The sequence below is a fragment of the Glycine soja genome, chromosome 9 (genome assembly GCF_004193775.1).
Source record: "Glycine soja cultivar W05 chromosome 9, ASM419377v2, whole genome shotgun sequence".
Lineage (NCBI taxonomy): Eukaryota > Viridiplantae > Streptophyta > Magnoliopsida > Fabales > Fabaceae > Glycine > Glycine soja.
In genome coordinates this window covers 12783818-12807918 of record NC_041010.1, presented here as the reverse complement: position 1 = coordinate 12807918, position 24101 = coordinate 12783818, and the positions used below count along the sequence as shown (strand labels likewise).

The 24101-nt window shown below is 31.7% G+C and overlaps 2 protein-coding genes and 1 long non-coding RNA gene across 8 annotated transcripts; 1 reads left to right on the top strand and 2 right to left on the bottom strand.

The window, feature by feature from the left end:
* The first annotated feature begins 8276 nt into the window (after positions 1-8276).
* Positions 8277-14103, top strand: LOC114367837 (transmembrane protein DDB_G0292058-like). 5 transcript variants are annotated; one of them, XR_003657276.1, is made up of 10 exons: positions 8277-8664; positions 8774-8973; positions 9406-9587; positions 9668-9952; positions 10039-10097; positions 10212-10248; positions 10368-10439; positions 11362-11686; positions 12454-12630; positions 13474-13612. XR_003657276.1 is itself a non-coding variant. In XM_028325048.1 (10 exons), exons 1-9 carry the CDS (start codon positions 8544-8546, stop codon positions 12565-12567), a joined length of 1395 nt encoding a protein of 464 aa, XP_028180849.1. In that variant the 5' UTR covers positions 8278-8543; the 3' UTR covers positions 12568-12613; positions 13474-13611. The 5 variants fall into 5 exon arrangements, 4 of the variants coding, with proteins under 4 accessions (XP_028180849.1, XP_028180851.1, XP_028180848.1 ...); XM_028325048.1 differs by having other exon boundaries at positions 8278-8664; positions 12454-12613; positions 13474-13611; XM_028325050.1 differs by lacking the exons at positions 12454-12630; positions 13474-13612 and adding an exon at positions 11895-12447 and having other exon boundaries at positions 8278-8664.
* Positions 14104-15430: 1327 nt separating this feature from the next.
* Positions 15431-18187, bottom strand: LOC114367838 (putative DUF21 domain-containing protein At1g03270). 2 transcript variants are annotated; one of them, XM_028325052.1, is made up of 4 exons: positions 17972-18187; positions 17710-17793; positions 17163-17271; positions 15431-16146 (listed from the first exon to the last, which is right to left on the bottom strand). In XM_028325052.1, exons 1-4 carry the CDS (start codon positions 18008-18010, stop codon positions 16139-16141), a joined length of 240 nt encoding a protein of 79 aa, XP_028180853.1. In that variant the 5' UTR covers positions 18011-18187; the 3' UTR covers positions 15431-16138. The 2 variants fall into 2 exon arrangements, with proteins under 2 accessions (XP_028180853.1, XP_028180852.1); XM_028325051.1 differs by lacking the exon at positions 17163-17271 and having other exon boundaries at positions 15432-16146.
* A 1679-nt stretch (positions 18188-19866) lies between these two features.
* LOC114425654 lies at positions 19867-23424 on the bottom strand. The gene is made up of 5 exons (XR_003669262.1): positions 22479-23424; positions 22318-22376; positions 21081-21192; positions 20330-20813; positions 19867-20243 (listed from the first exon to the last, which is right to left on the bottom strand). It is a non-coding gene; the product is annotated as an uncharacterized LOC114425654 (long non-coding RNA).
* Between the last annotated feature and the right edge of the window lie 677 nt (positions 23425-24101).

Here is a 24101-nt window from a genome sequence, read left to right as displayed (position 1 = left end):
TCTAACTCTTCAATAAAAATTTGAAATATCTACTCTTTGATTCAAGTATGAAACTTATTTTTCATAAAAAAAAATTAACTAAACTTAATGATTTTTTTATTTTTTTAAAATATATAAATTATTTTACGCTATTAGTGTGAGTTATTATACACTTAAAGATTTTTAATATTATAACTTATAAAAGAAATTACATGTAATTTTTCTATTAAATATTTTGACCATGTCATATGCTATTGAAATGTTAATCATTTTTATAAATTAGTCTAATCATTTTTATTATTATAATAATATATTATTATAAATTATTATTATTGATTACAAAAAATATTTTTGTTTTTATTATTTTTATTTTATTATTGTTATTAGATGTAAGGCTTTCATTCTAAGAGTCACACATTTGAATTCAAAATGTGATTGGATTTTCAAACGTAACTTTTTTTTTTGGAAATATTAGTTCATTGGAAATAATAAATGCTGATTGACATTGACGGAAATAATAAATGTTGATTGACATTAAAGCAACAAAAACGTAGAAGACATAAAATAGTGCAAAATTGAAGGAAACAAAATGCAGAAGCATTAAAAGTAAATTGTTTTTATGTTCAACCTGTATAAGCACAAATGTCAAGAATATCTACAACAGAGATTTTGTACACGTTGATATGTTACCATGATAAGAACAGAATTGGAGAAGATTCAAGATAGCTTGTGAACATCAAAGTTAATCATAGTAATAAACATTATTTTTTGCAAGTAATACATAGATGAACACGTAAAGAAAGGAACTCAAACATGGAACACAAAAAAGATAAAAATAGGTAGCGAATGCAACACAAAGATCCATATTGTTCCATTAAGGCAGAACAACAACAATCCAACTATGTTCATCTGATACCTATGAATGGGGTCCGTTTCCGAGAAATTCAACTGTAATCCAACACAAAGAAAAATAAAATAGCAAAAGTATTGTCAGTATATAGAAAAGTTAAAGATGATAGATAAATTAATAATAACAATTGAAGTATAATATAATAAATCTAGGCAAAAATCAAAGATTTTTTAGATAAAAAACGAAAATGGCGGGGGAATCACGACAGAGAAGGCTCAGGAACACAAAAAAAATTAAGCTTTGATAGAGAAAGCAAGAAAACGAACCTGTGTACATGGAGTTTGGAGATAAAAATCGAAGCTTTCTGAGATAAAAATCGCAGCTTTAGAAGAAACAATGAACATGCAGTGAAAAAACAAAAAACTGAAATAAAAAAACGCATACAAATGCAAATAGAGGTAAAAAAAAAAGAAAACAGAAGAAGACGGGAAGGGAAAACGAAGCAAGAAAATGAACCTGTATTCATGGAGTTTGGAGATAAAAATTGAAAATGGCGGGGGAAGCACGTCGGAGAAGGCTCAGCAACACAAAAATTTAAGCTTTGATAGACAAAGCAAGAAAACGAACCTGTATTCATGGAGTTTTTGAGATAAAAATCGCAGTTTTAGTGTTTTCTTCCACCTTCTCTGCATTCATAAAAAAAATCAACATGCCAAAAAATATATTGAATCATTAGACCACCAAAAAAGGAGGAAAACACAAAAAGTTGGGTATAGGAAACAATGAGCACGTTGGAGAAGGCTCAGGAACACAAAAAAGTTTAAACTTTTGTATTGAGAGAAGTCAAAAAACAAAATAAAGGCAGAACACCCAAAAAAATTTAAGTTTTTGTGTTTACGAACCTGTACTCATGGAGTTTTTGAGATAAAAATCTCAACTTTAGTGTGTTCTTCCACCTTCTCTGCATTCATAAAAAAATCAATATGCCAAAAAATATATTGAACCATTAGACCACCAAAAAAGGACGAAAACACAAAAAGATGGGTATAGGAAATAATAAACACGTTGGAGAAGGCTCAGGAACACAAAAAAATTTAAACTTTTGTATGGCGAGAAGTCAGAAAACAAAATAAAGGCAGAACACCCAAAAAAAATTTAGCTTTTGTATTTACGAACATGTACTCATGGAGTTTTTGAGATAAAAATCGCAACTTTAGTGTGTTTTTCCACCTTCTTTGCATACAATAGCGATTAATAAAAAAAATCAACATGCCAAAAAATATATTGAACCATTAGACAAAGGCAGAACACCCAAAAAATTTAAGCTTTTGTCCTGCGAAAAATCATAACACAAAACAAAGGCAAAAGACACAAAAAAATTGAAGCTTTTGTGTTGCAAAGGAAGAACAATAGTCAGCCTGTCAAATAAGTCCAAGGAACACAAAAAAAATACAATTTTTTGGACCGTCAAAACCACAAACCAAAGGAGAAATCAAATACATCACGTAGAAGGATAAGATAGAAAAGAACCCAGAAATCATTTTTCGGCCAAATCAAGCAAAGAACTGTCAAACCAAGCAAAAAAGCTTCAGCCTTTGGGTTTTCCTCATGGGAGAGAAAACAACGGCTTTACCAAGCAACAACCTTTCGGTTTTTTGGCCAAACCAACCAAATGAAAAAAGAAAACGCAACAGGATAGGAGAGAAAAGAACCCAGAAGAATGGAGAGGAACAGAGGATTCAGAAGAATGAAGAGGAATGGAGAGGAACGAAAATGGGAAACGGAGAGTTGAGAAGCAATGGGAAAGAGAAAGGGGTCAGAAGCAAAATTCAAAATGAAACATATGTTGGAAAATACAAAAGCCTTGGGAACAAAATTAGTGCATCGATAATTGTGCGGCACGTTGGAAACTTAAAAATAGTAATTATTTATTTTATTTATTATATATTATTTACTGAAAATGCATTGTAGCATGATTTGACATTTTTAGGCGGGAATTGCATTGCACCACAGCTTGACACGTAGGCCATCCAGGGCCTTGTTTGTATATAGATAGATGATTTTATCATTCAAGTTTTTAATTTTTGTGCATTTTAACACTGATGATAAAAGATGGATGATTTTCAATTTTTACATGATTGCAATTATTACTCATATAGAAAGTGATTTTTTACATCGATTATAACCACAACTGATGTAAAAATTTACTTTTCTACATCGATTAAAATTATAATTGATGCACAAAAATTTAGAAAAGTGATTTTTTACATCATTTTGTTATCAAAGTTGCAATAATGGCAAACCCTGAATCGCAAGAGCATCCATGGATCTCGAATGCAATTCCTTTGTTAGTGGTTCTTCTAATAACACTTCATGTCTTCACCTTGGTAACCCTAACCCCAATTTCTCTTCTTCTTCAATTTTTTCTTTCACCTCAACAAACGTAACCTAAATTATTCTCTTTCTCTGTGCTTTAGGTGTATTGGATCTACAGATTAACCATTGACAATAAGCCACAATAGCAACAACAACAGAGAAGGAAGGCTCATTGACTAACTACAACAAAGTCATTCTCATTCAATGTCATTTTTTGCAGGGAAGAATGAGGTTTTGCTTGATTTTTAAATTTGAGTGTTACTGATATGGTTGTTGTTTGCTTCTATGAGCAAGTGTGCCAAAATTGAGTAATGTGTGTGGAATATAGTCAAGCTACAATGCAATTTAGTTCATCTTATCTTAGTTATATTGTATGCTTAGAGTATGTTTATATCAATGATTTAATACTCTATGTATTACATAAATAGACGACAAAAGATTTAGAAATTAAGTAATTCAAGCTAGGGGTATAGGGGCATACATATGGTGTTTAAGGATTTAAAACTACAATAGAAAAAATATGACATGGTTGATGTGCTGGAAGTGTTGTTGGACTTGAAGGATTTTATGTTGTTGGCGAGGATAAAGTCGTTGTCACTGGTGTAGAAGTTGAGGGTCTCTCGAGATTTTCAATATAAATGAGTGCAAGGAAGGAGAGAGATAAAAGAAAGGGTATGATGTAACTCCATGTGGAGCTTGTAGGCCTTGGATCTTCTTCATCAATGAATTCCTTTGCTTCTTTAATGAAAGCGGAATGGATATGGAAGAATGATGATTGGAGATGCCACTTCAAGGAGAAGATGAGTCAAGAAGAAACTCACCACCATAGGAAGCCATGGATAAGAGCTTGAAGATAGGAAAAGATGAGTGGAGAGAGGGAGAGAAGGAGCACGAAATTTTGTGCCTCAAAAGAATTTTAAACTTTGAAGTGTAATTCTCAAATGATCAAAGTTTAAAAAATGCACACACGTGACCTATATTTATAGCCTAAGTGTCACACAAAATTGGAGGGAAATTTGAATTTCTATTCAAATTTCACTTGAATTTGAAATTGAATTTGTGGAGCCAAAATTTCACTAATTATGATTAGTGAATTTTAACTATGGTTCAGCCCACTAATCCAATATCAAGTCCAAGATTCTCCACTAAGTGTGTTTAGGTGTCATGAGGCATGTAAAGCATGAAGGACATGCACAAAGTGTGACTATATGATGTGACAATAGGGTGTAGCAAGCAAATGTCCACCTCCCCCTCTAAAATTTAATTGGATTGGGCTTCTCCCAATTTAATTAAATTTATTTTCCAACACACACATCAAATATTCACTTAATGCATGTGAAATTACAAAACTACCCCTAATACAAAAACTAGTCTAGGTGCCCTAAAATACAAGGGCTGAAAAATTATACATTTCTAGCGTACCTTACCTACATTATGGAGCCCTAAATATAAGGCCCAAAAATAATGAAACCTTAATCTAATATGTACAAAGATAAGAGGGCTCATACTTAGTTCATGGGTCCAAAATCTATCCTAAGGCTCATGAGAATCCTATGACCTTCTCTTGCATCTCTGGTCCAATCTTCTTGGAGTCTTCTATCCAATGCCCTTGGGGGAATAAGATTGCATCAGGGTGATTGTGAAAAGAGAGGCAAAATAAAAAGTAGTGAAAATTCAATCTTTCTTGGGACATTTCTCCTCATTGACAAATTAGTCCATCAAAATTTTACTGACAAATCAGTTCATCTTACTCATCATCAGAGTCAACGACATAGTAGAAAAATTTTTGCTAACAAATCCATCCACAAATGCCACGTACAACATTCCGATTGCTTTGGCGGAGATATTTAATATTTAGACTAAATTGTTGCACTTTTGACAAATCTAGGAACAATAATTTATTTTTTTATCTTTCAAGGACTAAAGTGTCAACGTATTACAAATTCAAGGACTAAATTGACTATTTACTCTTTAGAATTTAATGGTCATGCATTAACATTGTAAAATATTAATCGTCACTCTTATGGATGAGACCCAGGATTGACCATGCTTTTAGGCCAATCTAGACTTCAAATAAATTAAGTTAAGCCTTTAAAATTAGTCTATAATAGTTAACATGTTAGACTAGAGTTTAATAATTTTGAACCTAGGTAGACTCAAGCATACCAAAGTTTAGCCTCGTATTTCCAAATCTAAATAAAATTAATTTTAACATAATTATAATTATATCTAACAATTCAAAATTAATTTATTTTTTATATTTAAATTAGAATACACAAGTTGGAGAGTGACACTCTCACTTTGTTAATTAGATATTTTTAATATTGGTTTTCTTTTCTTTAAAGATATATTTCAAACACAATTCTTCGCCTATAAAGAAAAAAAATCCTTAAACTATCTAAAATTATCATCTTTTATTTTTATATTTAATTTTTTAGCTATTTATCTCTTTCAATATCCCTCCTCTTATCAATATATTTAGATTAAATCTTAGTAGTTATTTTAAAAAATACATCAATAATTAAAAATATTTTTGTATCAAAATTTTAATTATTTATTATAAATCCAAAATATAGATTATATATTTAAAAATACTTGTTTGCTATAAATTATATAAAGATACTACTAATAAAAAATAATTTTTCGTGCCTCTACAGCAAAATCAATCGGACATTGACTCTACCTCTCTTTCCATCCATCTAATTCAAACACAACACGAGAGAATATTCAATTTTAAAATAGGGTATACTTTATTTTATATTTTAAATTTTCTTTTATATTTATTTTTTGAAGTCATGGGTTATGTGTGTATTCTGTTGAGTTTTTTTACCCCTATAAGACAAAAATAATAAAAATTCACACAAATAATACAAGTGTAAAATTATTTACATAAATGATATAAAACACTCTTAGGCATAAGAAATTGATTTCCCACATCCCGTTTTCTAAAAAATACAGCTTCAAAAAAATTGTTTTTCATAGTTGGGAAATTGGTGGCACATGATTTGATTTCTCAACATGTTTTTTTTTCATTTCTTTTTTATAATCTTATATTTTCTGTTTTTCAATTTTTTTGTTTTTGTTTTTTAATTGTATATTTATTTATTTATTTTTTAAAATATTTTATTTTTCTTTTTTTAGAAATTTTTTAATTGTGCTATTTATTTTTCCTTTTTTATTTTGTTTTTTATTCTATATTTTTGTGTATTCATTTTTTTTCTTGAGTGGATTTTCATTACCATATTTTTTTATAAAATTATTTCAATGTTTCTATATATTTTTTTGTTAGTATAATTTATATTTAACCCTCAACTTTGATTCAATTAAAAAATATTAAGTTAATATGAAATATAATAAAATTACAAAAAATACAATATAATATTTATATTAATGTTGTTTTGATTAAAAATTAAAATTATAAATAATTCCACATAAAGTTAAAACTATTTTTGTTGGTTTGAACTTGTATTTTTAACACGGACATTTATTTTTGGAATGAATTGGGTTGGAACACATGAAATATCTTTTTGATTGATCTAATTCTATAATATTCATTTTTTGTGAGTATACGAGAAGATCTTGGAGGGGATTAGTGGTTTGTGACACTCTCAACAACTTTTTTTCTTCCTTTTGAGACATGATTTTGAAGCATTATTATATCTATTTAATATATGAAACTTGTACCATCAAATTCATCTAAGTAAAATTTATGAGACCATATTATTACTTGATTGATAAAACTTCATAAACAGACCCAAAAGTGCAAAAACTCACATTCATAAAAAAATTAAAGCAATTAAGTAATTCCTATAACTAATATTTTTTTTAAAAAATTAAATCATAAAATTGGAAATTAAGAGGAAATAAAAGATTCCATAAAAAGAAACTAAAATTTTTAAAAATAAATAAATATACAATTAGAAACAAAAAGAAAGAAAAAAGAAAACATTATCAAAACGAAATGAAAAAAAAGAAGCTAAAAAGTATATTGAGAAATAAGTGCATGGCACCTATTTCCCAACATTGAGAAACAATATCTGATTTGAAAGGAGCATCTTCTAATTAAAAAATTTCACCCATTTGAGCACATCTAGCATATTTTTTAAAAGTACCGGGATCATTATAACTTACTCCATTAAGCTCCCCACCATTTTTTTTAAAGTTTTTTTTTGAAATCAGGATGTGAGGAACCGATTTCTCATCCCAACAGTATTTTATATCATTTCAATAAATAATTTGGTACTTGTATTAATTGAGCAATTTTTATTTTTTATTTTTTTAATTGTATTTTGGAGTAAAAAACTCATATTCTGTTAGGTGTATACTTTTTTTTTTAAATTCAAACATGCTGGAGGGTTATGTAAATACTTTTTTTTTGAAGTCATGGGTCATGTGTCCAGTGTTATATAGAAAACTTTAGCATTTATGCAAAGAGAAAAATGATGAGATTTTTGCATATCGGTTACATTTGGTTAAAAAATATCTTTAAGGATATTTTAGTAATTATAATATATAATTAGAAAAAAAACTCCACAAAACACATATTTTAATTATTCCCAAAAGTATAAAAAATATCTCCTACTAATTTTAATAATTAATCAAATATTTTTTTTAATAATACTCGAAAATAAAATTTTTATTCCCATGTTATAATCCAAAGAAAAAAAATATTCTTAACACTAAAAAATTATCCATAAAAAAACATCCTCTTAGTTATTTAAAAATATACAAACAATCTCTTAATTTTTTTGAAAAATATTACGTCAAACTTTCTTTAAGGAAAATTAGCAGAAATGTCAAAAAATCATGAAAGATTTATGTAATTTCACAAATAAAATCTCGCCAGAAAGATGGGTGTAATTTACTCTTTTATAAACTATAATAAAATAACTAAGATAATACAATGTAGTTAGTTGAATAAAATATATAAATATTATAAACTAAAGCATGTTAGATTTTTATAAATGAAAAAACACTGTAGTAGGACAAAACCGTAATTTGGCATTAGAAGTGAGAAAAAGGAACAAATCCCAAGGGCGTTTTGGCCACGCGGTTGAAACTGAGACAAAGGCTAAATCAGAACAACAGAACGGCCTACAAGTACAACAAATATCGAGTGTCTGTTTCGGAAGACGCGAAATGCCGAAGATCTCATCACCACCACCACCACGCAATAAAGTTACATCAAACCACAACAACTTTTTCACATCTTACACAACACTGTCTCTCTCTCTTCTCTTTCTCTGCGTTTCTCTGAAAAACCAGAACAAGCTCTGGAGAAACCGCCACAAAAAAAAGAAAAGAAAACGCAAACCTAACCGCAAACGGTAACCCCATTATGCCATGCTTCACACCACACCCCTCTCTTCTCTTCCTTCTTCTCACCCTTCTCTCTATTTCCTTCTTCTCTCCTTCCACCGCTGCAAGAACCTCTTCTTTCCATTCCTTACGTATTTCAGGTCTTTTTTTTTTTTTTTCACTTTTCATGACCCATTTGCAAAGTTTTGATTTTTTATGAAATGGGTGTGTTTTGTTTGCGTTTTTGTCATCCGGATATTTTTTTTTCAGATGGAGTCGAGGATGGTGGTGAGGGAGAGTACTACCACGAGGTACTACCATGGAAAACGAGGAGATCCATGGCTGAAGAAGAGGCCACGAGCAACACGTCTCTGATATTGGCTCAGAGAAGAACCACAAGGAAGGACCCTTTGGATAACTACAACCATTACACCGGTGGCTGGAACATCAGCAATCGCCACTACATTGCTGTCAGTTCCTACCTAACCTTCGATAACCACTCTTCATTGTTTTTCTTCTTCTTTTTCCTTTTTTTTTATAATAAAAATCCAACTTCTAACGTGAAACTAGTCATTTGTTTGGTTTCATTTGGTTGCAGATAAATAAATTTCTCTTTTAAAGTGAAAAAAATAAGATAAAATAAATTGAGTTTTTTTTTTTCTTTTCTTTTCTTTCTATATGTTAAAATTAGTTTACTAAGAAGTTGGATGGAAGCATTTTCTATAAAAACTTAAAGTGTATAAATTGATTTTGGCTTAGGAAGAAACTCAATTTGCTTTACTTTTCTTATTATCTTCTCTTGTAGTTTAAAACTCATGATTTCTTCTGTGTTGTGATGTCTGGCCTAGTTGGAACTATTAATAATGTTTGGCTAACTTCTTGTTGTTGGCTTTTTGGTGCAGTCAGTTGTTTTCACTGCGGTTCCCTTCTTTGTTGTTGCTGCGGTCTGGTTTGTGATTTTTGGGCTCAGTTTATCATTCATATGCTTGTGTTACTGCTGTTGTCCAAGAGAGCCTTATGGCTATTCACGTTTGGCCTATGCTTTGTCCTTGATCTTCCTCGTTCTCTTCACCCTTGCAGCAATGTATCTCTCTTTCTCTATATGTGTCTTCTATTGTGTTATGTTTGGTTTTTAAGGTTATCTAATTGTGTTTGTTATGTTAGAGTTGGATGTGTTCTTCTTTACACTGCTCAGGGGAAGTTTCATGGGAGCACCACAAACACGCTGAAATCCTTGGTGAGTCAGGCTGACTTCACCGCCGAAAACCTCAGGAACGTGTCAGATTATCTTGATGCAGCTCAGAAGATCGGAGTCGAAGCGGTTTTTTTACCAGCCGATGTTCAGAAGAACATTGACGAAGTTCAGATGAAGATTAATTCTTCTGCTGCAGATCTTTCCAGCAAGACTAAAAAAAATTCAGAGACAATTAAAGATGTCATTGATGCAATGTGAGTACACGGAAATTTTGATTTTGGTTTGAGGTTTTGAAATATCTCTTCTGCTGACAATTATCTGTTGTGTTTGTGTGCTGTAGGAGACGGGATCTGGTTATTCTTGCTGCTGTTATGCTCTTTCTTGCATTTCTTGGATTCTGTATGTTTGTTTTTCTTTTTTAATACTTGTTTTGGTTTTGATTTTCTTGCTCTATGTTTAAGTTTGTTGTTATTGTCTCATTTGCTCATGTTTTGTGGTAAAAACTTTCTGCAGTATTTTCAATATTTGGGTTGCAAGGTCTTGTATACTTGTAAGTTAAATTAATTGAGCCTGTTTCTATATCTTTATTACTTCTGGCCTTTTTAATTCCTGATAGGTTTGTCCTGTTAAATCTCCAGTCAGTAAATATTTTTCCTTCTATGGCTGCAGTTTGGTCATTGTCGGGTGGATTCTTGTTGCCGGCACATTTATACTTTGTGGTGTGTTTCTCTTTCTTCACAAGTAAGTAGTTCCTTGTTTCTTGTTGCATTTATTTTGATTTTTCATTTTTATGTTTCACCTTATTGCTGCTGTGGTTACTCTGTTTGTCTTGTCTCTCTATTAGTCACTTTGTGTTTCACCTTGGTTCAAATTTGGGATCTCTTGTTTCAATGTTTTAAGGAAGCAGGTATTCATGATTTTTAAATCAATATTGAGCTTGAATGGAACAAAATTAATCATTTAAGATGACTGCATGCTTTGATTGTGATAGCTGAAATTGCAAGGGTCGTTTAAAATTTTCAAAATATCTGTGAGACAAGGTGGGATGTTAAGGAGTACATTGTCACATGTTTTTTGAACTATCTGCTGGCTTTTTATTGTTGTTATATTTGTGACATGCTACCTTTTCTGATTGAGAGGGTGAATGGTTAAAATTTGAGGAATGGGCTTTTGTTACTTATATAATCACCAGTTCATTGCGTCATTTCTTTTAAATTTGTTCTTCTGTGCTTATTTGGGAGAATAATATGTCAACATAAAAATTAGAATCCTGGATTTATGATATGTTTTGCCTCTGATAAAATTATTGGTGAATGGCATTGGAGGAAAATGAAAAGTAAAGCAATTTTTCAAGTCAGATGTTTTCCAGTGTATTATCGTATATTGGATTGGCTTATTTTGTAGATGCAAGGTTTGAGTCTTGGCAATTGAAGCTGTATTTTTCAATTGTAATAATAAATCAAAATCTTCCTACATGAGAACGGAAAAAAAAACAAACTAGATACTATTCAAATTTGAAGCTCTTCAATTTATGAAATTTTTGAGGTATGAGGACTCATTTTAATCACCCGTGTCTATATCATTTGATGAAGTCCGTTGCTGCTATAATCGTTTGTATTGCATATTATAACATAAAACTTGTTTTTATGCATATTTGCACCAGTGTCGTCGCAGATACATGTGTTGCCATGGATGAGTGGGTGCAGAACCCTACTGCACATACAGCCTTGGATGAAATTCTTCCTTGTGTGGATAATGCAACTGCGCAGGAAACCTTGTTTCGAACCAGGGATGTGACACACCAACTTGCTAACTTACTTGGCAACATTGTTTCCAATGTCACAAATAGAAATCTCCCACCTGCTGCTGGACCCTTGTATTACAATCAATCAGGCCCCTTGATGCCTCCTCTGTGCAATCCATTTAACAATGATCTCACAAATCGGTCATGTGCAGATGGGGAAGTTTCATTGGACAAAGCTGCAGAGGTAAGGGACTATTTAAGATTTTTAAAAGTGAATCTATATCAAACAAAAGCCTAGTTAGACACTTTCTTGCTGAGTCCTCCTTTTTCACTTTTTTGTCTTGTTTTTTCCTAGCCTAAAACGTTTTCGGATAATTTTGTTATGAGTTTATGTTTTACTAGTTTTTAAACACTTTTTACCATATTTACAAAACAATAAAAATTGGTTTTAGGATTTGGGAGGTGAGTTTTAAAAAAAGAACTGGTGGCCTCTCTCTCTCCACGTGACCCTCTCTCTCGCCACCGTTCTTTGCCGGTCACTGCTCGCTGGTCGTCGCTACCTGCCTCCCGCTGCCACCTCCGATGACCAACAATGCCTTCCCCTCCACCATTCCCCACCTTTGATCGTTCCACCCCCACCATACCCAGACGGCATAGTCTTGCTTCATAATTGCAGATCCATCTCCCTCATAGATCTGTCGCCTTCCCAGACCTGTTGTCGTCGCAGCTCCACCTTCGTTGTGGCTCCGCCTTTATGGCTTCGTCTTCGTTGCAGATCTGCCACCGTTGCGGATCCGCCGCTGTCTTGATTCACTTTGTTCTTCCCCAAATTCTTGCCTGAGTGATCTCTTATCCTTTTCTCCAAATCTGATTCTATTTTTTTCTTCCTTTTCAATTTGGTTTTGGGTTTTTTTTCTGGGCATAGATTAAAATATTGTTGATGTTCTAGATTCGTTTTTCTTGTTTTTTTATTATCTGGAACTACAATTTATGATACCATGTGTTGTAAAGGACTCGCAAGCTTCAGTGAAGATGATTTTTCATGTTTCTATATTTGATTGCGATGCGGGTATCGTGGCTGTTGGAGAAGGAGAAAAGAAAGAGAAAAAATGGTGCCGCTGTTGAGAATCACTTTCGGTGACGACATGGGCGGAGAGAGAGACAGTGAAAGGTTGGGGAAGAAAATTGGTGTGCACTTATTTTATCTATTTCTAACTTACAACAGTTTCTAAAATTTCAAAACTGAAACTCAAACCTTGAAAGTAAGCCTTCACTTGAGACAAAAATGTAAGGAATCTCAGTCATTGATAAAAAAATAAATTAACACTAAATGTTAGTATATATACATATATGACAACTGATCATGGATTTGTCATTAATATACTCGTAGTTTTTGCATTAATAATTGATGTCTCACTTTTGTCTGTAAGTGAAATACTCATTTTAGAGGAGCCATGGAAGACGTGTAAAGGGTGTGATTGTAATACCTGCCAAAAATGCAAAATTGTTCAAACACGCACACATAGTAAAAAGAAACCATTAAATCAAATGTAGTGTTTACTTAAATTCAAAAATGCAAAAGATCACACAACTCATACGCAAGCAAAATACTAGAGGTAAACTAATATAGTTGATTTTTCCACCATTCACATTGGCACACCCTAGTTGCTGATGTGAAACCCACCATCTTGCAATCTACCTTGAACGATCACTCCACTTTTTGAATCCCTTGAGCAGATCAAGAGGGAATAAATTGAAAGGATTAAATGGCAAAAGACAAATTAGGTTCAGTAGTCTTAAAAACTGATAGGTTTCCCCCAAAAAAAACAATAGGTAGGTTTCTCATCATGTCTAAAAGCTTAATGAATCCAGGTGATCTCGCAAGATCATATTTTTGGGCATGGTTCATTGCAGGGTGTGTTAAAACTTGTTATCCTACGAATATAATCATGATTGAGTTTTTGACTAACTTGAACCAAACTGCATGTTCCTGATATAAAATGTATAACATTCAGATTTTTTTTCGAGCAGGTGTGGAAGAATTATATTTGTGAGGTTTCTTCTTCAGACATTTGCAAGACACCCGGTCGGATGACTCCAACCGTTTATGGCCAAATGGAAGCTGCAGTGAATGTAAGCTATGGTTTATATCATTATGGCCCATTCTTGGTTGGCCTACAAGACTGCACTTTCGTTCGGAAAATATTCACAGACATCAGCAACAATCACTGCCCTGGTCTGCAGAGAAACAGCCAATTGATTTATATTGGGTTGGTTTTGGTATCAGCTGCTGTAATGTTGTCTTTGATCTTTTGGGTCATCTATGCAAGAGAACGGCGGCACCGCGTTTATACTAAACAGTTCATTGAAGGCTAAATGTGTTGGGACTTAAACTACATTAGGTACATTATGGTTCTCAGGTACATTTGTGTTATAGATTGTATTCCAGGGTTGGGTCTCTTGTTTTATGTCATGTAGAGTTTCATCTTACAAAATACCTATACTGGAGTAGAGATGTTTATGAGGAAAAAACAGTTTATATGGTGCAAAAAGTATTTTGGTGTGTTTTGATATCAATTTCTTTTTTTCTAATTTAAAACACAGATTGAGATTGTTTGATTCGAATAGCCGACTTGGGGGGTTAAAAGGTTTTCATTCTAATTTGTTCAGTGCAATGCAACTACTCAATTTTGTGGAGTAATGTAGGTGTATTTGGATGAAAAGATTGAGTTATTTGTTACAAGTTGTGAATTTGACAATTTTTTTTTAAATTGAAATAAGTATGAGTTGGTTTTAAAAGTTTATTGTAGCAAGTTGTTACTTCTGTAAGGTTAGGTAAATTTTGTAAAATTCTTGGAATGCCAATAATCAGGCTTTTGATTTATCAATGACATTGAGATGAGGGTGTTGAAAAGGGCTCTGAGTGTGTGTTAAGATTTGCATGTAGTTAAATGTTTGATAAAGTGGAAAGAAAAAAAAAAAAGAAAATTTTGAATTAAAATAGAATAAAATATGAATTTTATGGAATTTTATTGTTCATTTATTTTTCATCCTCTGTTGCATATCAAGCGGACCAGTTCTATACCTGCCAATGCTCAAATGGAATTGAATGATGAGTGCTGTAACATCAAAGAAAAGAATGACAACTCTTACTAATTGCATATTGGGTTTTGTTAAATTTATTCTAATAATTCTTATACATATGGTTTTATTCATTGTTTGAGAAATGAAATCATAGAAATATGTAAACTTGTTAGTACTTGTTTTCTATTTCTATGAATGAATAAAATATAAAAATCTGTAAAAAATTACTTTCTGAAAATTAACTTTCTAATTTTATTTTTATACAGAAAACTTAATAGATATTTTTTACATAAAATTTGGAAATCCACTTTTCTTTACATTCCAGACTTTTCAAAACTAACATTTTTTTAAAGGCATTTTAAAACTATCAATCTCTCAATAATGGGTTACTTAATATCTTAGAAGAAAAAAAAGATTTATTCTATTATAATTTATAAAATATTTTTACTAAGATAATTTTTAAATAATTGAGTATTAAGCTCATAATTATGAAGGTGTGAATATTTAAGTATTCAATAATTTAAAGCTAATAAAAAGAAATAAACTTCTAAATAATGAAAAATATAACAGTTGAAGTCTGAGTCTTGAATAACAATAAAAGACATTGATGAATAATAAAAGAAAGAAGAATTTTGAAACTTAGTTTATGAATATGAAGGAGAGAAATGAGAAATTGAAGATAGAGGTGACATTTCCAGCAAGATGCACATTATCAATTAAAGAGAACATTAGAGAAGTTGAGATGTCAACAATAATCAACTGGCGGCATTTTAAGAATTTGTGTCTCTGCTTATTATTAATAATAATAACTAGTCAGATTTTCCGTGATTTTTAATAATAATTAAATATGTAATATAATACATTATTATTAAGTGAAATTTAAACATGAACACAATTACAATATTATATTCTATAAAAAAGTAAAAAAAAAAAATCGTATTACTAAAAAAACTACAATGTACATCAGTTAATTGGACTATTCTACATTCTTAAAAGGGGGATAGGCTATTCTACATTGGTTCTAGAAAGACTGTCGTACAATGATATTCATTCTAAGACGATTGCATATGAAGAACCATCTTATAATGATATGCATTTTACGACGGTCTTTCAAGAACCGATATAGAATGATACTCATTCTAAGACGGTCCTTTACACGTGACCGTCTTAGAATAGATACTATTCTACGATGATCTTTCCAAAATTGTGTCTCTCTTGGTCTTCTTTCCTTCTACTATTTAACTGAGAAAGATAGCTCCACACAAACTTATGACTCTTCATAGTCACTAAATTTCATAAGAAATAATAATATTAAGCATACCTTCAAGTAGCATAGCCCATTCCTAGCATAAATTGTGGATTTACTTAATCGCCATGCACAGGAAAACAATGTTGTCAGCAATTTAGTCACAAAGTTCAGATAGAACAAGAGAGAAGCGAGGGCAAAAGGTAGACCAAACCATAGTGCATTCGGCAAAGGACCCAAAATCCAAATGCTCCACCAACACTAAAGATTGCAGCTATGTGCCTCATTAGCCTGAAACAAGGTTTTGCATCAGACCTCATGACCCCACCATCAGAATAGCCTAAGAAACGCCTCAGCGACATTGTGTTATCTACCTGACACAAATATCCCTTGGTAGTTAACAGCTAATATAACAGTAAGAAAGATGTTCACTAGAATGGCTCTAACTTTAATATAGCAGTAAACATATCAGAAAGTCATTTTGCATCAGTGTGCCTGAGATTGCAATTGAGAGATGGCAGTTATAAACTTAAAAGTGGTTGATGTAAAATGAAAATCAAACAGAATAAAAGAAATAATCATTGTAAGGGCAGAACAGAATAAAGTTGATACCTAATTGGCTAGTAGGATGGAATCAAGTATATGCAAGGAACAAAATATCTCTTGATGCTGCTTATATTGCATGTTGTGGAAACTACTTCGAATTTTTTTAGTAAAACTTTCCCTATGATAGTTTTTAATTCTGTAATAAACAATATAAAAATAGCCACACAATATACAAGACAAGTTAATAAAATGTTATGCACTTTAAGAATCAAAATTGACAAAGACAAGCTTCATTATCACAAAGCTAATGCAGCAACAGAAGCTATAAGGTCATATTGCAGCAGGGTGGGGTAGCTATATACACTACCCATTAGCATTTATAAAACATAAAATTGTCTCAATATATGCAACACTGGTCCCTATTAAACAGCTTTATCTCATTTCTTTCAAAAGTCAAATTCCGAGAAGTCACGTTTCAGACCGTGGAGGTATTGTTTCATAATAAAAACTAGGATTTAGGCCCTATTTTGATCATTGGCAGCTGTGCTGATCAGTATACAGTGTGCTGATTTTTTTTTTTCACTTGATCATTGGTAGCTGTGCGAGAGCTTGCCTAGTCCAAAAACCTAATTTTATCTTATGAGTTAATATAATGGTCCTTTTGGGTCATTTTAACAAACACACAAGAAGCAAGCTCATCAAATAATCAGACTAAAGCTCATCAAATAATCATCCACCATATTTCATAATTTCCATCTGTTAAGTTATTACACAAAAACATATGGTACATATTTAATGTAAGTAATTCCCACATTCAAAGGTTAAAAGGTGCAGTATAACACACCTCGACAGTACCATTTATGGGTAGAGAAGCCCAAAAATTCCATGAACAGTGAAAAGGCAACTATCCATACCACAGAGTAAACAGCTTTGCCAGGAAATTGGAATCCCATCTAACAATGACAGACAATTTACTATGTCATTGAATTTGACCATAACTAATAACAAAGCAATACACCAAAATCCAATTTTTTACGATTATCTTCAATTGGCATTGCAGTTTCCAAGCTACTGGTCTTCCATAAATGATATATCAAATAAGTACATACACACCCGTGATGAATTGTTTTAGCCTATGTACATAGAAAAAGATATAGCCACCATATATTCAAAAGTTCTCAGTTCTACATGTTCTTTTGTAGATAGAAGTTTAGCAGATAGATAATCTTCAGAATGTGTAAAACAAATTGATTGGGATAAATGCTTAATCCAAAAGCTGTGTAAAACAAATTCAACACATATGAATCAAACACCAAGACAAGACAATGAATAGCTTCACCAATCTTCACATGACTTATTCTATTTATTAAAAAATAATTACTAATTTATACCTCCTGGCCGTGAATGGAGACAAGGGCTTTTAACTCAGCTCTCCTAAATAAAGCCTCATTATGCCCCACTAGGTGATCCAGAACCTGGAACAAATATTAGTGAGAAAAAGAAACACTTGAGGTCATCATGATTAAAATAAAATCCATCATAAATAAATGAGAAAAATTAGTGCTATAATTTCCATTTCTTCGTTCTCTTCTCAATTATATTATATAGGTTATCAAAAGAATGCCAAGGAACAACCACTACAGAAAAATATACCTTTCCAACTGGATAAGAAACTGGGTAACAAACAATCATTAAAATCCGCACTAGCCATGCAAAGTTGGCACCTACAGCAAGACCATATCTACTACAATGCAGTACTTGAGTGATGACTTGGGTATTCTTTACTCATCTTGGACTGTCACATGTGGTGATCAATAACAAAAGAAATCCAAAATGAAACCACAAACTTCACAAATATGTAATGATAAAATAGGAGAGTAGGTACCTGAATGATGAGCCATAATGCAAAACTGAATATTAATTTATATTAGATTAAAGTATTCACTAGGTCCCTTGTAACCATAAAGTGATAAAGGAAAAGCCTTAGTTGGAATAAGACAAAAGTTTAGTGGTGAGTATAAATTGTATAATGTGAAGATATGCCTAAGTCCTAACCGCACGTACCATTATTGAATTGAGCTATCTCATAAAAACAAAAGTATTGAAATTAACTTACAATCACAGGAGTTTAATTTATCTTTGAGCGCATAAGAAAAAAAATGCAAAGAGGAATACTAATATTATTAAGAGGATTTGTTTGAATATTTTTAATAAATAACATTTTTTCAAGAAAAAAAGTAAAAAATCTTTAATATTTTTTCAGAAGCAAAAAGTAGTAGCTTCTGAAAAAGAAACACTGAAAATAAAAGTATACGTAATCATTTTCTTTTATGATATGATTTAAATAATCTGCTCCTAAATTCTTACCATAATGCAAAGAGGAGCAGCAAAAACGCTTATGTTGAAAACAAGACAAATCCATCCTCTCACAATAAGGAACCCGTTGTAAGGTATAGGGTTGAAAGAGGCATCGCTCCGTACCCAAAAAATTCAACATGAGAAGAAGCTTCATGGTCCAAAGCTGTGACATTTAATAAAAGGAAAACTAATTAATTTTTCTCTCTTGAAAAAAATGTAGAAATTAAGGAAAAGAAAGAATGTCAAGAATTTATTAGGAGTTATTAAAAGGAATATCCTGCCTTTACTTGGGGCGTAAACCAGGAAGATGGCTAGGCAAATTGTCTCTATCATCCAAAGGAGTTAATAGTAATGAGAAGTAGGCTAGCATCCTTTTTGACAAATGCATAATAGATGCAGAGTATTGAACTGAACAGTGCAACAACATAAGATAGTGATTGAAACCCTTCGGATGATTTCTTCTTGTAGATTAGGTAAAAAGTTGGTCTGCATTTTATCAAATATAATTAACTAGCCTTTTGCCCGTGTCGACGCCCGAACTCATACTCCTATTTGAATATCACCAACAGATGTGCTCATACTCATAATTGAGGTTTCTTAAATGTTAAATATTACTAATCTTTAAAAAATATTTCTAAAAAATTAATTTGTATATTTAAGCAGATAATAAATAACCCAATATATAATAATATGATTCAGATTACAAAGATGAAATGTCTGAAAAGACCGGTAATGTAATTACAATTCAAAGTACTATGACAGACACACATAACATATTTATGAACAAACAATTATATAAAAAACATATGAGGTTCCATCTTCAATCGGAGTCTCTGATCCCAAACAATAAACCTCCACAACTTTAATTCGCAGAGAGGAAAGTACTACGGAGTGTTGGCGTTGGATCAATGGTCTGCAATAGTAAATGTATACACTAAGTACATAAAAATCAATCACAAAGTAGACAAAGAAAAATAACTTACATGTACTTCAAGCAAATGAAGCTCTACATTTCAATGTCTCTTGGTTCTGCAAAGGTGAACAACCACTTTCACTAAAGTGCAGGCCTTTCTCAAAGGCCGAGCTCATATTATTTGGAAACAACAAACATTGAATATAACAAAATAATAACATTGAATCCACAAACATAGAATATAAGATAATAATATTTGTAGTTTTGTTAACAATGTTCAACAGAAAGTAAACACAAAAAAAATTGTCCGTTACATGAAGGTAATTAAGTTACAAACATAATATATAAAAATAAAACAAACATAAATAATTAAAGAGTTCTTCAAGTGGAGTCAGCTTCGTCCTCTTCCTGATTCCATTTAACTTGCTTCCTATAGAGGACTTCCCATAAGTGTTGGTCAAAGTTGTAGAAGAAGACGACCTCATCTCTAGGCTTCAAATGACTGTCAGCTAAATATTGGATCTAGGACTCAGCAACACATGATAGGCCATTATTCATGGTGATCATCCATTCGTAAAGTCTACCACGACCACGATCTACAATTATATATTTTTTTGATCCAGATAAATAATTTGAAGCCTTTGGTGGCAGAACCTAGGTTAGAACGAACACAGTGATTAAAGATAAAACATCAACAATAAATAATATAAAGGATTATGATTATATTAAGAAATACCTACCAATTGATAATTGTGTTGTATCATATCTTCAGAGACATCAATGGTAAAAACATGGGGCCTGGTGGTTGTGGTTGACCTTTGGTGTGTTTGTCTATGTAGAGGTCCCACAACGTCCACATTGAAATTAGTATTTTTATCCCATGCAACAAAATGCATGATAACACTTTCGTAAATGCCATGGGTTCTCCTAAATTCCTTCAGTCCATCGCCAAAAAAGAATCAGTTAGCATATTTATGAAGCTTTATAAAGTGCTTGTTTCCTTTGTAGTCGAATAGCACATAAGTTGGATAATTTGGGGACCATTGTCTATGATAAGATAAAGGAACCTCAATGCCGTTTTGCATGTTAACATTTTAAACATATTATTTATTTGAGATTAACATAAATAGATAAATGTTTAGGTGTGAAAATTGTGACCTTCTCAAGACGGAATGATGCCTCAAATCGGTGCACAATTATTGATACCTGCAAATTTGACGGACCCTAGATGACAATCATTTATGCAATGAGTAAGTGAACAAACTTGTGCCTATTGAAAGGAGAAGATAAATATGCAAAATATCGAACATGTACTATGAACGAAAAGAGCAAGCATAGAAGGACAAAAGTTATCGACAATGTATATCGAATATATACATGTATGAAGCAAAAAAGTTGGTCATGAAATTAGGATGAAGGATGCATGATGAAGCAAACTTGAACATATACTTATAAGAAGGTAAACATAAAGGATGAAAAAGTTAAACTTACAACATCAGACGTGCTCGATGATGATGTATTCATGGTGTTTTGTGTTTGGAGATGTTCTTCGACAAATGAGTGAAAAGTTGGTGATACTGTGTGGTTATGGATTGATATAATACTGCATTTTAATTATGAGGGGAGGAGGGTGAACACTTATAATGAATAGTTAACAATGTACATAATAACCAATAGTCTTTTACACTTCCCGTGCTAGTTTATTATGAATACTGTTGTATATTTATTGCGAGTCTATTACACTTCATGTGCTAGTTTATTATGACTACTGTTGTATAATTAAATAAGAATAAATAATTTCATCCAAAGCTTAAATTTTTAAAAATAGTAGCACTGTTAATCAAAAAAATAATTATATGTATATGCAAAAGATGATCTTTTTCACTTCCTGATCTATGATTAGACAGGTAGTATTTTGGCATTGGGAAATTGCACCTCAGCAAACATCTAGTAGTGTATTAATTATATGGATTCTTATATGTACTCTAATAATTATTATGGATGTGACATGTCACTGTAAAAATTGAAATTAGAATATTGTCGGTCACTACACACAGGCTATTAATTTGATACATGCTTATATCCACAGGCTAAAGTGTTAGGAGTCATTAGTACTGTATAAACACAAATTCCAAAAAATCTACTAACAGGATTTTGTAGGCGTCTATATGTTAAGTTGACAACGACGTCAAAATTTATTCAATTATTAATAATTAAATCTAATGAAAATATTACATAAAAAATAATACTTATTAGTTTAGGAAAACAAAACACATGTATAATGAAAAAGAAAGAAATATGAAAGATGAACATTATTTTGTACACCACACCAAATTTTTCGGTTAATTATACATTACTTATTTAAATGAAGGTCTGGGTAAAATTCTATGAAAGTCCAAATAGAAGGTCTTAAACATACAATTTAAGATGTAAATATTACTTATTATTTAAATGAAGGTCTGGGTAAAATTCTCTGAAAGTCCAAATAAAAGGTCTTAAACATACAATTTAAGATGTAAATATTAATTTGGGTCAACCTAACCAATGATGAAAATTCAAATAATCACGCAATTGAAAATCATACAAAAATCCAGCCAAAAGAATATCTCCATCATCAACTCAGATTTAAGAACCATCTCACTCACCCACAAACTTGCACTTGCAACAAATTAAGTATAATTGACATCAGAAGAACATACCTATTAAAAAGAAGGGCGAAAGGGGATACCTTGAATTTGGATTGCTTTAGAATAGAAGCATTGCCGGTGACTTTGACATTAACAACCACTGCAACAAAGACCAAACCCAATTCAGAACAATAAAGATTGCAAACAATATTAAAATTTCAACAAACACAAAACTAAAGGAGAAATATAATAGATGACAAACCTGTACTCGAAATGCCGAACACTATTAGTCGTGTAGTTTGTTGGTCTCGGTCAAAATTAAAAACCAATGTCAGTTAGGATATACCAAAATATAAACAACTTTAACTAAACAACATAATACACACACAAATAATAAGTAGGTGATACAAAATGCACCACTGCTACAAAAGCAAACAAAGTTGGTGTATCATTTATTAATGATAGACAGGCATGCGAAAAAAAACAAAATTATTATCTACAAATAACTCTTTAGAAACTATATCATTTAGATAAGCAAAAGTTATCATTGCACATGTAAAAAAATGAAAGCCAATATGTTTCACAACAGACATAACATAACCTGAATGATATTGTCAAGGCTAAGTTAATATATACTTTAAATTGCGAAGGCCAATATGTTTCAGAACATAACCCACCAATGAATTAATAATCTGAGACAAAATTGACAAAAATATAGGAATTTGGGCAACATAACATTGCCTGAATGATATTGTAAAGGCTATGTTAACATATACTCTAAACTGTGAAGGAAGTAATGTTCAAACCAAATGAAAATAAAGTCACCACTACGGACCAATAAATATGAGGAACACTAAAAAATTGAAACCTGTATACATCAAATAAGGGGATAAGGGGACATAACAATCAACATGCAAAGGAGAAATGGAAGAAAATGCATAACAAAGAACACGGAATAAAAGATTAAGCAATAATTTAAAAAAACCCCAACAAATCAAAATGGAAAAAAACGCAGAACACGGGGAGGGAAAACAAAGAAAGCGCCATCAAGGTAGAAGAAGGATTAGGAACACCCAAACAATTAACCAAAAAAATCGCACCTGTTGTGATAAAAATCTCTGCTTTTTTTGAGATAAAAATCAAAGCTTTAGTATGTTCCTGATCAAAAAATTGAAACCTGTATACATCAAATAAGGGGATAAGGGGACATAACAATCAACATGCAAAGGAGAAATGGAAGAAAACATAGAACAAAGAACATGAAATAAAAGATTAAGCAATAATTTAAAAAAGCCCCAACAAATCAAAATGGAAGAAAACGCAAAACACGGGGAGGGAAAACAAAGAAAGCGCCATCAAGGTAGAAGAAGGATCAGGAACACCCAAATAATTAACAAAAAAAATTGCACCTGTTGTGATAAAAATCTCTTCTTTTTTTGAGATAAAAATCAAAGCTTTAGTGTGTTCTTCGGGCTTCTATGCGAAACAAAGTAGGAGAAGGATCAGGAACACCCAAACAATTAACCAAAAAAATTAAGCTTTGAAAGAACTACAAAGAAAACTTGTGATAAAAATCGTTGTTGTTTTTTAGATAAAAATCAAAGCTTTAGTTTGTTGTTCGACCTTCGCTGTGAAATAAAGAACATGCAAGATAAGTATAAGCAAAGCAGCATCATAAAGCTTTGAAGAAGCATCAATATAAATGCACCCGTACTTATAAAAATAAAAAAATTGAAGCTTTAGTGTGTTCTTCGAGCTTCTCTGCGAAACCAAAAGCATGCAAGAAAACTTTAAGCATAAAAAACCGCAACAGATCGGAATACTAGAAAACGCAGAAGACGGGGAGGGTAAATGAAGGGCATTAACGTTGGAGCAACAAAGAAAA

What these genes read in the sequence shown, in the direction of transcription:
- LOC114367837 (XM_028325046.1), top strand. Translation starts at nt 8,544, where the DNA reads ATGCCATGCTTCACACCACACCCCTCTCTTCTCTTCCTTCTTCTCACC. An exon ending in GCAATCGCCACTACATTGCT is followed by an intron (nt 8,974 to 9,405) that starts GTCAGTTCCTAC and finishes TTTTTGGTGCAG; the next exon opens with TCAGTTGTTTTCACTGCGGT. An exon ending in GTGTTTCTCTTTCTTCACAA is followed by an intron (nt 10,440 to 11,361) that starts GTAAGTAGTTCC and finishes TATTTGCACCAG; the next exon opens with TGTCGTCGCAGATACATGTG.
- LOC114367838 (XM_028325051.1), bottom strand. Translation starts at nt 18,010, where the DNA reads ATGATTGTTTGTTACCCAGTTTCTTATCCAGTTGGAAAG. An exon ending in TTTCTTATCCAGTTGGAAAG is followed by an intron (nt 17,794 to 17,971) that starts GTATATTTTTCT and finishes TATTTGTTCCAG; the next exon opens with GTTCTGGATCACCTAGTGGG. An exon ending in TCTCCATTCACGGCCAGGAG is followed by an intron (nt 16,147 to 17,709) that starts GTATAAATTAGT and finishes TATTTGTGTCAG; the next exon opens with GTAGATAACACAATGTCGCT.